The sequence below is a fragment of the Anastrepha obliqua genome, chromosome 1, assembly GCF_027943255.1.
Source record: "Anastrepha obliqua isolate idAnaObli1 chromosome 1, idAnaObli1_1.0, whole genome shotgun sequence".
Taxonomy (NCBI): Eukaryota; Metazoa; Arthropoda; class Insecta; order Diptera; family Tephritidae; genus Anastrepha; species Anastrepha obliqua.
Window position 1 is genome coordinate 89,353,028 of NC_072892.1, and position 14,133 is coordinate 89,367,160.

At 34.6% G+C, this 14,133-nt stretch overlaps 1 protein-coding gene across 1 annotated transcript in view; it reads right to left on the reverse strand.

Moving 5' to 3' along the window:
- LOC129235883 (uncharacterized) overlaps positions 1-14,133 on the reverse strand; it is a 272,445-nt gene that overhangs the window by 181,142 nt on the left and 77,170 nt on the right. The window contains exons 3-5 of the mRNA XM_054869947.1: positions 6,786-6,924; positions 2,950-3,019; positions 1,363-1,473 (exon numbers count right to left, since the gene is read on the reverse strand). Coding sequence (XP_054725922.1) covers positions 1,363-1,473; positions 2,950-3,019; positions 6,786-6,924 — 320 coding nt within the window. The remainder of the gene's footprint in view (positions 1-1,362; positions 1,474-2,949; positions 3,020-6,785; positions 6,925-14,133) is intronic.

Sequence of the window (14,133 nt, forward strand, 5' to 3'; positions counted from 1 at the left end):
ATGCTTGTAGTCCTATAAAATATGTTCAGAAAAACATAAGATCCAAATTTTGAGCCACGATTTCAGCGCAAATTAATTTGTCGAGCGCTTAACTCAATAGTCTCTATTTGTATTGCAATTTCAACGAAGATGAGCTTTTGATGGTAATGTGAGCTCTGACTTATCTTCTACCGATGACATTAAGGGGTCCCGGTGGTCTACAGGTCGAAAGTTTAGGGTATTTTGAAGAATTCTTCTACCGATAACATTAAGGGGTCCCGGTGGTCTACAGGTCGAAAATTTAGGGTATTTTGAGGAATTTTTTTTACAGTAAAAAAACGAAAAATGATATTTACATATTTCAGACTTTTTATTCAACTTCCTTAGCATACAAAAATAAAAAAAAAGTTTTTAATTTTAAAAATCGACCTAGACGATGTTGTCCGTTTTGGCTCTTCTATGTATCTGCAACACAAAAACCAAAAAAAAAAAATATTAATCAGTGTGACTGTGAATGACAATTTTGACAAAATTGAGCGGTTTTGAATTTGAACCTCAAAAATCGGAATTTTTTTTTAGTTTTTTAATCAAAAAAATACGAAATAATTGAAATAATAATCTGATTCTAGTACGGGCGATAGCCATTGATGTTGCGAACAACATACTAAAATTTCGGACGATTCGGTTGAATGGTTTTTTGTTTTTTTTTCTTTGACAACACCAGGCCGAAAAAGGTGGTTCCGAGATAAATGAGTTTGAAATTTGAGGTATAAGAGCGCGTGGACCGCTCCCTACCTAGTTAATGGGTTGCAGAAGCTATAATATTGGGAGTGAAAATTTGACAGCATATTCTTAAGATAACAAAAAATCGATATATTGAAATTTCTAGACCACCGGGTCCGGTCCCGTGAAACTCCAAATTAAGTTTCAATAGTATTACACAGTATTGCAATAACAAGAGCAAAATCCCCTATCAACGCAATATTGTTGGAAATTTTGTTTTTTACTTTTTATATGTTTTGTTACATAATATACTTATAGAAAAAAATATTTAGAAAAATGCCATATTCAATCGAAAACAAATGAAAAAACCAACATAATTGTTGCGCAAAAAAAAAACCTTGGCTCATTTTTTTTAAATCACTTTTCCAAGAATAGTGGTTTGCTTACCTACTAAATGCTAATCTACTACGTAAGTATTTTTAAATATTTATCAGCTTTTCCCCAACTGCACACAAAAATCCATAACCGCAATATGCGTATAACTCACTTTCAAGTCTTGTAAAAGCATGGTTAAATAACTCTATGCACTTACACATACATGCCTTTCTATTAAACAAAAAAAGTGAAAAAGTTAACCAATAAATGGAAAATCTCACTTACCGCCACGCACTTCACATGTCAACACAATGTTGTCACCCTCAAGCAGTGGGCCCACAGCACCGGCAACATCACGTCCAGAGGCATCATAAACCAGTATTTGATGTGGAGGAACTGCAGCAAGGGAAGGACGAGAATATAAAAACAAAGCGGTTTTAATAAATGTAAGTGTAAACGTATAATAAAAAACATATTTATAAAAATATAATATTAATGATTACAGCCATCTAATGTACAGTGAAACCTCCCTTGGGTAGTGAAACCTCCTCGTCGTAAAAGAGAGAATAATTTGTTCCGATACCTACGCCTTGTTAAGCAAAAAAGGGCCACCCAATGAAAGCCTTAGTTAAATAATTAGAAGTACTCGGCAGGATAGGTTCAATGTTTCTGGTATGTTGATAGGTGGAAATATTTATTAACTAGTTTCCGTTATTTTCTTTGCTTTTTGCTTGCATAATCGCTTTTCTTAGCACTCGGGTTGCCACGAAATTCTGTTTAAGATGAATTAAATGAGAAAATACCGGCTGAGATTCGAGAAAATAAACGTAATTTTCGTGGTTTAACTTGTGGCGAACTTATAGTTAATACAAACTAAGTTAATATACGAAATCGATATCTTATTTGTCTCAGATCAACCGAATAGTTTACTAACAAAAGTTGTACTGGTATTTGAGTCAGCTATTTTTTTCAATCCATTGATAACTTTTTAATTGCGATCGGCTTATTTTTGAAAGTATTTTTTTAATATCTCCTTATTCGTTTAAAAGTTTACACTTATAAATTAAGATAAATAAATCATGGATGTTTCATTAAAAGCAAAGTACGGCGTAATTAAACGGCTAAAGCAAGGTATGAAAGAGAGAAACTAACAACAGCAAGTTAAAGGTCTCTACGATTTTGAAAAGTAGAAATGTTCTGAAGAATAATTTGAAAAATGGCCATACGAAAAGGCTAATAATTTAACTATAAGGAATTCGGTTCTGAAAGGTAACGAATATTTGACCAGAAGTTGAAATATAAAGTGGTGCAAAATTAATCATGCGATTCTATTTCTGAGTAATTGTTTTTCTTCTTCTTAATTGGCGCGATAATTGCTTACGCGACTTTGGCCGTGTTTAACAAAGCGCGCAAGTCATTTCTTTCTCGTGCTCGTGCGCCAGTTAGAAGCACCAACTGGAAGCCAAGTGCTTCTCCACCTGATCTTTCTAACGTAGAGGAGACCTTCCCCTTCCTGAATAATTATTTTATTTAAATAAAAACAAAAGATCTTGGGTGACCGCAACTTTTATTTTGACCTTTAAGTCAGCCATTGCTTGTTTGTTTGTATACTGCAGCTTATTGAAATAAAATTGACATTAATCCGTATTGTAAAAGTTCCCTTTTTGCCTTGAAAAGCACCAATATACGTGTGCAGTTTTCCAAAGTCGTGTTTCCGCCTTAAGGCTTTATATATAGGTACAATCAATTCGGATAAAAATAAACAGATAAGCTTTGTATGTCCAACAGTATCCACTTACATATGTACATATATTTTGATTTTATTCAAATGTATAGCATGTAATATTTGTATTAATATATTTACATACGTACCAATAACCGTTAAATTAATTCTATGATTACGTGTGGGAGAATTCTGAAAATCGACGCGACATCTGTACACCTGTAGGAGAAGAAAATAAGAAGTGAAATCATATAATTCAACTATGTAAATAGAAGTATGCACGCATGTATGTGTATGTATCTTATAACTAAGGCAGGTGAAAAAAATAAAACACATTTTTTTAAGTACGAAAAACCTCAAACTAAGCACAAAAGGAACGAAATCAGTATTATGAAAAGTTTAACGATGTTTGGCATTATTACTATTGCATATGGGAATAAGTTTCCGTCCTTTCGTAGCCAAAGTTACGAATTATTTAAATAATTAAATAATGCATAATATTATGTGAAGTATGCGCCATTGGAAGCTACAACTTTACTCCATCTTTCAGACAGCTTACGGATTCCTCTAACGAAAAATTCGAGTTCTATAATCAATGAATGGATCAAGATCCAGTTTGAGATGCTCTCGTAAGAAAAGAACCGCTCTCTACTAAGCGCTGACTGCATTGATTGGAACAGATGGTAGTCCGAAGGTGCAATGTCTGGGAAGTACGGCGGGTGGAGCAGGAACAACTTGTAGCATGGCGTTTTCATGGAGCAAAATCAGTTTGTCATGTATACCATCCCATTTCGGCCGCTTTTCTTTGAGAGCTCGATTCAAACGCATTAGCTGCAGTCGTTAACGATCGTCAGTGGTGGTTTAAGATGGTTTAAGGAGTTCATAATAGATGACACCATTTTGATCCCACCAGATGCACAACATAACCTTTGAAGCATGAATTTTATTTTCGCTGTCGATGGGCCTGGCTCGCCAGGCAGGCTCCAACTTTTTCGACGCTTAGGGTTATCATAATAGATCCATTTTTCACAAAGATCCATGTGGCACCTAGTTACCTTCTTTCTGGACCATACGGTTGAACTCTTTAGATATATCATCAAGAATTCGATATTTCGACACGTTTCTTCATTCAATAATTGTTGTAGTTGAGTATCTTCGAAGTTTTTCGGTACCCCTTCACTCGTTCGATCTCTATCACTCACGTTGAAATTGCTACTTTGGAAGGATCGAAATTTGATGGAGAGTGATTACCGTAAATATTATTTTATTTTTATTTATTTATTTTTATTTCTCAGCTGCACTTTTCTTTAAAAGGTAATAATGATGGTTTAAGGAGTTCAAACCGCAAATGCTGTTTTTTCGGGACGAACATGGACATTTTTGACGAAACCTCACATACGAGTATACACCTTCAAATCACCAGTATATTACTAGAGCTAACACAAATATAGTACCAGCAGTGACAGCTCTTTTACGAGGGCGGAAACTTGTTCCCATACCCAATAAAATAAAAAGCAAATACGTATATTAATAAAATAACATTAACTCTGAAAAAACTTCAAAAAGTAAATAGAATTATCTCACACGACATGTTTTCTCTATTATAAAGCACAATTAGATCAATTTTTGAATAAAATGTACATACGATATTTGTGAAAAAAACCACATAAACCACAACCATAAACTGAAAATATGCGCTACACAGTATATCGATTTTTGAAAAACGTGAGTGTTCTTATGATTGATTGTTCCATCAATTTCGACAAAACGCGATTAGCGATGTTTCATCGTAACTTTCCATTTTATTGCAAGATTTTGGTTCACCCAACTTTTCTATTTAGAATGTTCGGTAATCTGATGATTATTGGTAAGTGTAGGTAATAAGTAGAGGAACCGAGAGCACAAAGTGACAATTGTTTTGTACCGGAAATTGCTGAGTTCTGTTACGCAACTTTTTACCTTCGAGAATTTACAACAAGAAAACAGCTGATTAAATAAAGACAGTTACAGTTTGAGCAATCAGACAAAGTGACAAACTGATTTTAAAATACATACATACATATAAAAATTAAGAAAGCCGAATGCAGCAAAATTTTGTCTTAATAAATGTTAGATTATGCCCTCAATTTGAATTTCTAAATAATTTTTTGGCATCTTCATTGAACTCGTTGCGCCAAAATATTTGCAATAACGTTCGACTATTGCAAAACTTCAGCCGCTTTTCTCTAAAGAAAGAAGAGGGAAAGAAAATACTACAAATAAATAATCTCACATTTTTTTCTGGCAAGAAAAAATGTTGACAATTAGGCACCAATCAGTTGATGAAATAACACCGCCTTATATGAATTTGCCTTAGTACTGGCTTAAAACAACTTAGCTGAGGTAATGACACATAAAACATTATGAATAATAATATAAAATAATAAAATTTCGATATTAAATAAATAAAAAATATTTACGAAGCTAAGTTTTCTGTACGATTAAATTACAAAGTAGCAAAAATATAGAAAATGTAGCAAAAATTCATAAAATATACAGCATAACCAAAGAGATGGAATAAACAGCCTTATTCAGTAGGTAAATGCTTAATTTTTTGTTTTGAAAAATCGAAAAAAAAAAATGTTGAAAACTATGTAATTGCAGGTTTTTTTTGGCCTGTTAAGGAGCATTACACAAAGCTTGACGATATCGGCTGTGTGTTTTAGGTCGTTTTATTGTCGGTACCAAAACGTTCTGAATTAGCCAAGATTTTTGGAACTCTGCTCAAATACCCTGTTTATTCATTGCTTCAAATTTTAACTGACCGCCACCACTTTCCACCATCGAGAAGATTTTGTTTCGCAAGATAAGTGCCTAATTACCACCAAAAAGTTTGGTGATCACTTATCTCAAAAATACAAAATTTACTTTCTTCTGAATCATGTGCTTTCTTCTCCTCTCAAGTGAAATAAATGGCTTTCTTCGTGCGATTCTGCCATGATATCCTGCTTTAAGTAAAACTTTTCTAGCAGTTTCCGCAAAAATACGTTTTCAAAAATTTTTGATGATGTAATTCGAAAGTTATTCTTTGCTATATTGATTATACAACGCTCTTCTCGGACCGATAGTGTCCAGGGGCACCTAGACATGGGCTTAGATTTTTAAACACCGATTTGCTGGAAACTGTTTACTATGCGCCCAACAGAAGAATACATTCTCACAATAGCTGTACCAATATTTCGAAAGCTATCACCATCTTTCCACAATTTTATAATTATTTTTTTCTTATTTTTCTAATTTCTTTTCCTTAAGTTTCCATGTTTTCAAAGGATTATCGCCTATAAATAAATTGTACAACTGTGTCCACTAAACGAACAATTATAGTACAATAGCAAAGAATGAAAAATAAGCAAACCAACGAGAAAAATTCCTAATCAAATAACGGTATTATTAAAATAAACAAAATGAACGCAGCCCTTTGGGTTGCTAATATATATTCACAGGTTGCTGCAATAACTTAGCGTTATGTAAAAAATTAAGTGAGGATTCTTTTTATGTTTTTTTTTTTTGCTTTTGTAACTTAAGAATGTAATGTAGGAATAAATAAATAAAATATGTTGTGAGCAATAAATTTACCTTGTGTCTTTAATCAACTTGAAAATATTTGTAATATGAAGGCAGATTTTATGGACTGTATCTGATGTGACTGTGTGTACATGTAAGTACTCTGACCAATCATTTTATTTTAAAATACGATAAATATCAAAAAATATTCGATTATTCCAATTAATTGGAAAATTACAATAATTTAGAAGTTAAAATAATAGCGTCAATTTACTTATTAATTAATCAAAAAATAAATTAAATTAAGGGATTGATTGAGTAGCTGAACTTATGATTAACTAGAACTTTACGTAATCAATTACTCATATAGCATACATTTAAATCTAAATTTTAAATTTCAAATATAATTCTTAGATATTCCAATTGTTCTTTTTTCACTTACGCCTTCATCATCCAATTGAATGTTTTCGACTGTCAGTTTTGCAGGTTGTTTATTCGTCACAAAATAAGCGCGTGGTCCAAAGGAATTTGTATCTGACCAATACAACGCCTTTTCGAAGGCTCTCCCCCGAACATCGAAGCTAGAAAACAAAAGTAAATATTTAATATCTCAAATAAATGAAATACGTGAATATTATTTGGATATACTCTTTTACATATACATATTTTATAAAAAACGGTTTTGCGATTAATTTCAACTACATACATATATAGCCGGCTTCTTAGATTAACTTTATTTATAAATATTTATCTATTTATTTATTTATGTTACAGCCTACATAAAAAAATTAATGAAACAATGTAATGCTACAGAGTTATACCTATATGGTACGCATTTTATATATTAATAATTTTAATTTATGCTTAGCCGTTAAAATATTTTTGAGTTACGTATTTTAGCGCATATTAAATCTTTCTAGAATTCTTAGTAGAAGAGCAAACGTTCAGACGCTTTAAAAAAATAAATGTGTTGATTTTGAGATTTTTGTCAGGAATATGGAAATAATTGTGCTCAATGAGGAAAGTAGAACGAGCACGCCCCTTATGATTTGAAGGCAAAGGAGAGTGAAATATAAGGTTGTCAAAAAAGTCTTGCGGTATTTTTATTGAATTTTCAATTGTTCATAAAATTGGTTATAATAATGCGATTTAAGTCAAATATGCGCCGTTTTGTTCGATGATGAGTTCCCAACGAGATGCCAACTTCATAATGCCCCTCTTATAGAAGCTTGCTTCCCTATTGTCAAAAAACTCGGAGAGCCAATTTTCACAGGACTCTCTTGTGGACAACTTCCGTTAATCACTTGGTGCGAGATCAGGACTATACCGTGGATGCAAAAGAACCTCCCATCCGAGCTCCCGGAGCTTCTGGCGCGTCACCAAAGATGTGTGTGGCCTGGCGTTGTCCTGATGGAAGACAATTCGGCCTCTGTTGATCAAAGATGGCCTCTTCTGCATGAGTGCTGCATTCAAGCGGTCCAGTTGTTGGCAGTACAGGTCCGAATTGAGCGTTTGGCCATAGGGGAGCAGCTCATAGTGGGTGATTCCCTGCCAATCCCACCAAACACACAGAAGAACCTTCCTGGCCGTCAATCCAGGCTTGGCCACCGTCTGGGCAGCTTCACCGCTTTTCGACCACGACCGTTTGCGCTTCACGTTGTCGTAAGTGACCCACTTTTCATCGTTAGTCACCATCCGCTTCAAAAACGGGTCGATTTTGTGATTCAGAAGCGATTCGCATGCATCCATACGGGCAAAAATGTTTTTTTGCGTCAAGCCGTGTGGCACCCATACATCGAGCTTCTTTTTGAATCCAAGCTTCTTCAAATAGTTTATAACGGTTTGATGACTCACGCCCAGCTCTTGGCCGATGCTACGGCTGCTACTATGCCGGTCTCTTTCGATCAATTCAGTGATTTTATCGCAATTTTCGACGACAGGCCTTCCGGACCGTGGCGCATCTTCGATCACCTCTGCACCAGAACGAAAAGGTTGAAACCATCGTTGTGTGGTGGAAATGGAAACTGTATCGGGTCCATAAACTGCACAAATTTTATTGGCAGCATGAGATGCATTTTAGCCTTTATCGTAGTAGTACTGTAAAATATGCCGTATTTTCTCTTTATTTTGCTCCATGTTTGCGACGCTATAACTCACGAACGACTAAAAGCAAACAACAATTAATCAAACACGTGTTAGCACGTGAAAAGAGCATTCCAAAAAGCTCTAGCGTGAACCGATGCGACGAATACAACTAGAACTACGCGGAAATACCGCAAGACTTTTTGGCCAACCTTATATAATTTTACTTTAAGGTGTTTGTTTAAGAGGATGAAAACTTGAACGAAGAATACAAAATGAGTAATTTAGTTTATGAAACTATTTTTATTTGAGAGTTCATTGTACGCCAATACTGAATAAATATGATGTCGGTCATATGTACATATATGCGAGGGTTGCTTTTTTACATTTTGCGCCCAATAATGAAACCGCAGTAAAATATAAATAGAAATAATTTTATTGTATTTCAAAATATATTCCTTGGAAGTCAATACACTACTGCATTCGCTTCGCCGTTTTCAAAACACTTTTTCCACTCAGAAGTGGACACCTCCACAACGAGGTTGTTAGGTTGTTGTTGAGGCTTAACCACCTTCTTCAGGCATTGAAAAACGTTGACCTCGTATTTTATTTATGATTTTCGGGAACAAAAAGATAACATTATGTGCCAATTCAGATCTGTGAAGTTGCAAGTGTGGTGCTTCAAGGTTCAAAGCCGGAGTTAAGAGATCAATGGTCGATATTCGTAATAAATCATCGGGCGAAAATGTTCACGAGTTAATTTTATCTTTTGAGCGATATGAATTTTTCAACTCACTGAAAGAGAGCAAATAAAGCTCGTGAGGGATGTCATTATGTGTAAGTATATACTAAAAAAATACCAAAGTTTTCGTTAAAAATATTGAGTTACTGCTCATCGCAAGTAGTGTTGCAAAGGCGCAAAATATAATAGGCAACCTCCTTAGAAGTACCTCCTGTCTTCAAACAAACAGTCGGCGCACTCGCGTATCGGCACCCAAGTCACTGTAGACAGTTATAATTTCGAGGTTGTAAAAGACTTCGTTTATTTAGGAACCAGCATTAACACCGATAACAATGTCAGCCTTGAAATCCAACGTAGAATCTCTCTTGCCAACAAGTGCTACTTTGGACTAAGTAGGCAACTGAGCAGTAAAGTCCTCTCTCGACGAACAAAACTAACACTCTACAAGACTCTCATCATGCCAGTCCTAACGTATTGCGTAGAAGCGTGGGCGATAACAACATCTCATGAGGCGACGCTTGGAGTGTTTGAGAGAAATATTCTGCGGAAGATTTTTGGACTTTTGCACGTTGGCGACAGCGAATATTGCAGGCGATGGACCCATGAGCTGTGTGAGGTTTACGACGACATAGACATAGCGCAGCGAATAAAGATCCAGCGGCTACGTTGGCTGGGTCGTGTCGTACGAATGGATACAAACACTCCGGCTTTGAAAATATTCGATGCGATACCAGCTGGTGGTAGCAGAGGAAGAGGAAGGCCTCCTCTGCGTTGGAAAGATCAGGTGGAGAAGGACTTGGCTTCACTTAGTGTGTCCAATTGGCGCCGGTTAGCACGAGAAAGAAACGACTGACGCGCTTTGTTAAGCTCGGCCAAAATCACGTAAGCGGTTATCGCGCTAATTAAACAGAAGAAGAAACTTCTTATGACAACCTCTGGCTTCTCGATGAGCTGGAATTCTTTAGTCCAATAACGAAGTTTCGGGCAAATCTGGTGCTGTTCTGCTATAACTGGTTTGTTAGCATACACCACTAACTTAAAATATTATCTGTTAGACATTTAGCTATAATTGTATAAAAATTAATAAACATTCACAAAAAAAAAAAAAGAAAAATAGTCAAAACTGGTCAATATGTTGATGTTTTATCATTTGTTCCGGGCTGCTTTCTCTCGGAGTATAACTCAGTATAACTTTATAAGTCTCATATTCCGCTAGTGGTCTGCCACACTTTTGTAATTAATGGGCATGTAACACTTCATAAGTGACTGAAAATAATAAGCAATAGATTTGGCTTCAAGGCAACAACGCCAGCACGGGCTGTCAAAACTGAACCGGTTCTTTCCGCTTTGAATTCATCCAATATGCAAGAGCTCCTTTCTTAAGCGATTTCTGAATAATAATTAAAAAATAATAATAATTGGCGCTTACACCCTTTTTCGACGTTTGGACGTCGACGTTTGGCGTGCGTCTTCATGTTGATCCACAAATGGAAGCACCTACATTTTGAAGCCGAACGGTAAATGGTTTCTATGATGAGCCTTCCCACTGATGAGAAGCGACCGCTATTAAAAATAAATCTTTCATTTTACTGTTTGACGCATTTTTCGAACCTACGCACTCCCGAATATCACGCCCCAAACCCATTCAATTATGGCGGCCGCTTTCTGAAAACCGCACTAAAATAACTCATCAAAAACATTTGTACATTTTGAAATCACCCATGGGTATGTACTGTATTTACAGCGTTAATGAAAGCCGAGAAGCATAAGCGGGAGAATTCCCTAATTAAGAGTAAAAACTTAGTCAATAATTGGAAAATTTGATATTGAATTTTTTTTATAGCTTCGCAACTTTTGTAAATCATATTTTATGCATAGTGTATGCATGTATGTAAATGGACACTGTTAATAGATAATAATAATAATAAAAATGCAAGCATGGTTCTGCATTTCTCGTAAATATAAAAGGCCTGCATACTCACACAGGAATGCATGTTGTCAGTTAATAGAAAAAGTGATACGCAAAATTGTTGCACAGATTAAATGAATTGGGTAATTTACAAATAGGGCAACGAAAATAATTATAACTACATACATAAAAGCTGTTTGCGAATGCAATATTTTCATATTCGCGAAAGAAATAGCTTTTTATGTGATTCTGCTGAATTTATAACCAAGTTAAAAAGAGGATATTTTTCCACTGCCATACCAATAACTGAAAATTAAAACTTTGATTTTTAAGTTAAAATTAAAATGTCTGCCTTTTTTTTGCTATTACTTTTTCCATTTGAAATGTGAGTGAAAAAGCTTATAAATGAATGAAAATTTAATTCTTTAGCTGTGAAAAAGTTATTATCATAGTTATTGTTGTTACAGCGGCAGCTTACTAAATCCTATTTCGAGGGGTTTGATTAGATAGTGAAAAAAGTACATGCAAGTTTTTACCTCCTATAAAAAGATGTGAAAGGCACTTGGAGGCTATATATTTTTTTTTTGTTGGGGCATACTTGTTTAAAGTTGGTGATGTTTAAAGTACCCCCTAGAATTTTAGAATCATCATAAGAACTCTAACACGGCACTGCTGATTGACTAATTAACCCGGAAATTTACTCCATTTCAACTTGTAGGTTCTATAGGGAAGAAGATTAAACCACCAAAGCGGAAAAAAGACACCTGGGTAAGTTTATTTTGCCAGTGGAAGAAATTAAACTCAATAAAATAGGGCCTATACTAAAATTCACAGAGCAATACTCCGAGTTCGTAAAGGGGGCACAATGGATAGCAGAACTAAATCCCTCATAATAAGAATAATAAGTTCTCCATATACAGGAGAAATTGCGTAATTTCTGGAACTCTACTTGTAAGTATAGGGTGGCGCTGTTGTACTATTTTTCCTATTTGTTATAGTTTTTCATTGGAAATAATTGTATTTGTATTTCTTAAGGCTGAAAAAATCAAATTTTTAACGCAGATATTAATGAAAAGTATTAAAAATCCAAAGCGGGGAGTTTTTCAATGATGTCAAAACAATAATTTTGCCAACAATTCTGAACGAAAAGTAAATTTTTTTTCCAAAAAAAAAAAAATGTTTAAGGGGGAAACCGGTTTAGAGCGATCAAAAAATCAAGTTTTTTTATTACATAAATCGTTAGTATAACAATTCAAGAATATATGGTAAAAATTTTAAAGCGAAATTCGCATTATTCCCGATTCTATGAGCACTTAAGTGACTGCCTGTCGGTTCCGCACCATAGCGCGCGTTAGTTAGAACGACGTTTTTCTCGAAGCTACTTTTTTTCAACTGGTGGGCACTCTTGCTCAAAACGTGATACACCAATTGTTGTACATTTTTTTCGGAGTATTCTTTATTCAATCTTAATCCATATGAACCTAATTTTAGGATTATATTATCATTAAAAATATAGATGAAAAAATATGGTGTAAAAAAACTACTTTGCGTTCAAGCGCCTCAAAAGCATGCTATTTTCAATATTTTTTTACCACAATTAGGTTCATATTCTTAGGAAATATGTTGTTAATAAAAAAAAATTGCTGTTGATTTCAGAGAAAAATTGCAACTTCAGGAATTCCCACCAGCAAGACACTCGGATGGCGATCGTCCATGGACAGCACGCTCTAACGCCACTATTTCCCGCGGAAAAATTTAAAAGTGTACCTAAAAATATAAATAGAATATCCTCTAAACTTAAACAATTTCTGATTATTCCTTCTTTGTTCATAAAATTCTCGAAAAACACCAAAATATTTTCCTCCTAAGCCGGTTGCCCCCCTTAAAAAGTATAAACGAATTAAATAAATAAATAATTGGCGTCTACCCTTCTGTTAGGTGTTTGGTCGAGCTCCTCCTCCTATTTGTGGCATTCGTCTTGATGTTGTTCCACTAATGGAGGGTCCTTAAACTTTCAGCCGACTCAGAACGGCATATGGTTTTTTTGAGTTTATTCATGATATTACAATAGAAAAAAAAATCGTTCTATAATTTTGGTGTTTCGTGCACGAAGATTCGACCCTACACGCTCCCGAGTGGTAATTTACCTAGTAAATAAAGAAATAAGGATGACAAATTTATAAAATAAAATAACAATAAATGAAAAAAAAAATTTAAAAAAAATAATAAAACGGACCGGAAAGATTTGACTTGAAAAAATTATATACCAATATTCTAAGCATTGCATAAATTCCATAACTATTAACTTTTTTAATTTCAGTTTGTTTAAATACTTTAAAATAAGTAAATATATATATAAAACAATACCCAACATACTTGGCTCAATTGACATGGAATCACTTTGTTTTATTTTTGGCTACGCTAGTGATTTTAGGCCTTCCGCTACATATAAAGCTATTAAAGTAAAATATAGCTCCAAGTATTTCCTCCCAAACAAGCATACTGGGTCCAAATAATCGGCCAGTGACTTCCAAATTAGGAGTTCATTTACCTTAAGCGCGAGTTTTGAACCACTGTGAGCTGATTTGAGAATATCGTGATGAAAATCATCTCTATTGAGTCATATTTTGACCTTAGCAAACAAATGGCCTCATTGGAGAGTTGAAAACTCACGCATCCACCTCAAGCCATAGTTTGAGACTGTCAATTCGGCTATTCACTTATTGCCTCAAGCTACTGAAAATATCCTTCCAGAAAGGTGGCGAAATTTACCTGCACATAAAATTTACATAGCACATAAAATAATAATACTATTATAGACAAAATTTATAGAAAATTGGTAGAAGTGTTCCAAAAAGGCAGATGATTTAACACCGTTAAATTTCTTCGACTGAATTTTCATAAAGCAAAGGTGGAGGGAAAAAGCTCAAGCACAGCTCTGGACATCAAAAATGAAGTTAGATACGCGACTAGCGGCATTGTGTTCCATATTTAACCTCAACGTCTTCCCTACTAGTCACAATAAAAAAGAAGTGAACTCTTCAAATAATCAATGCA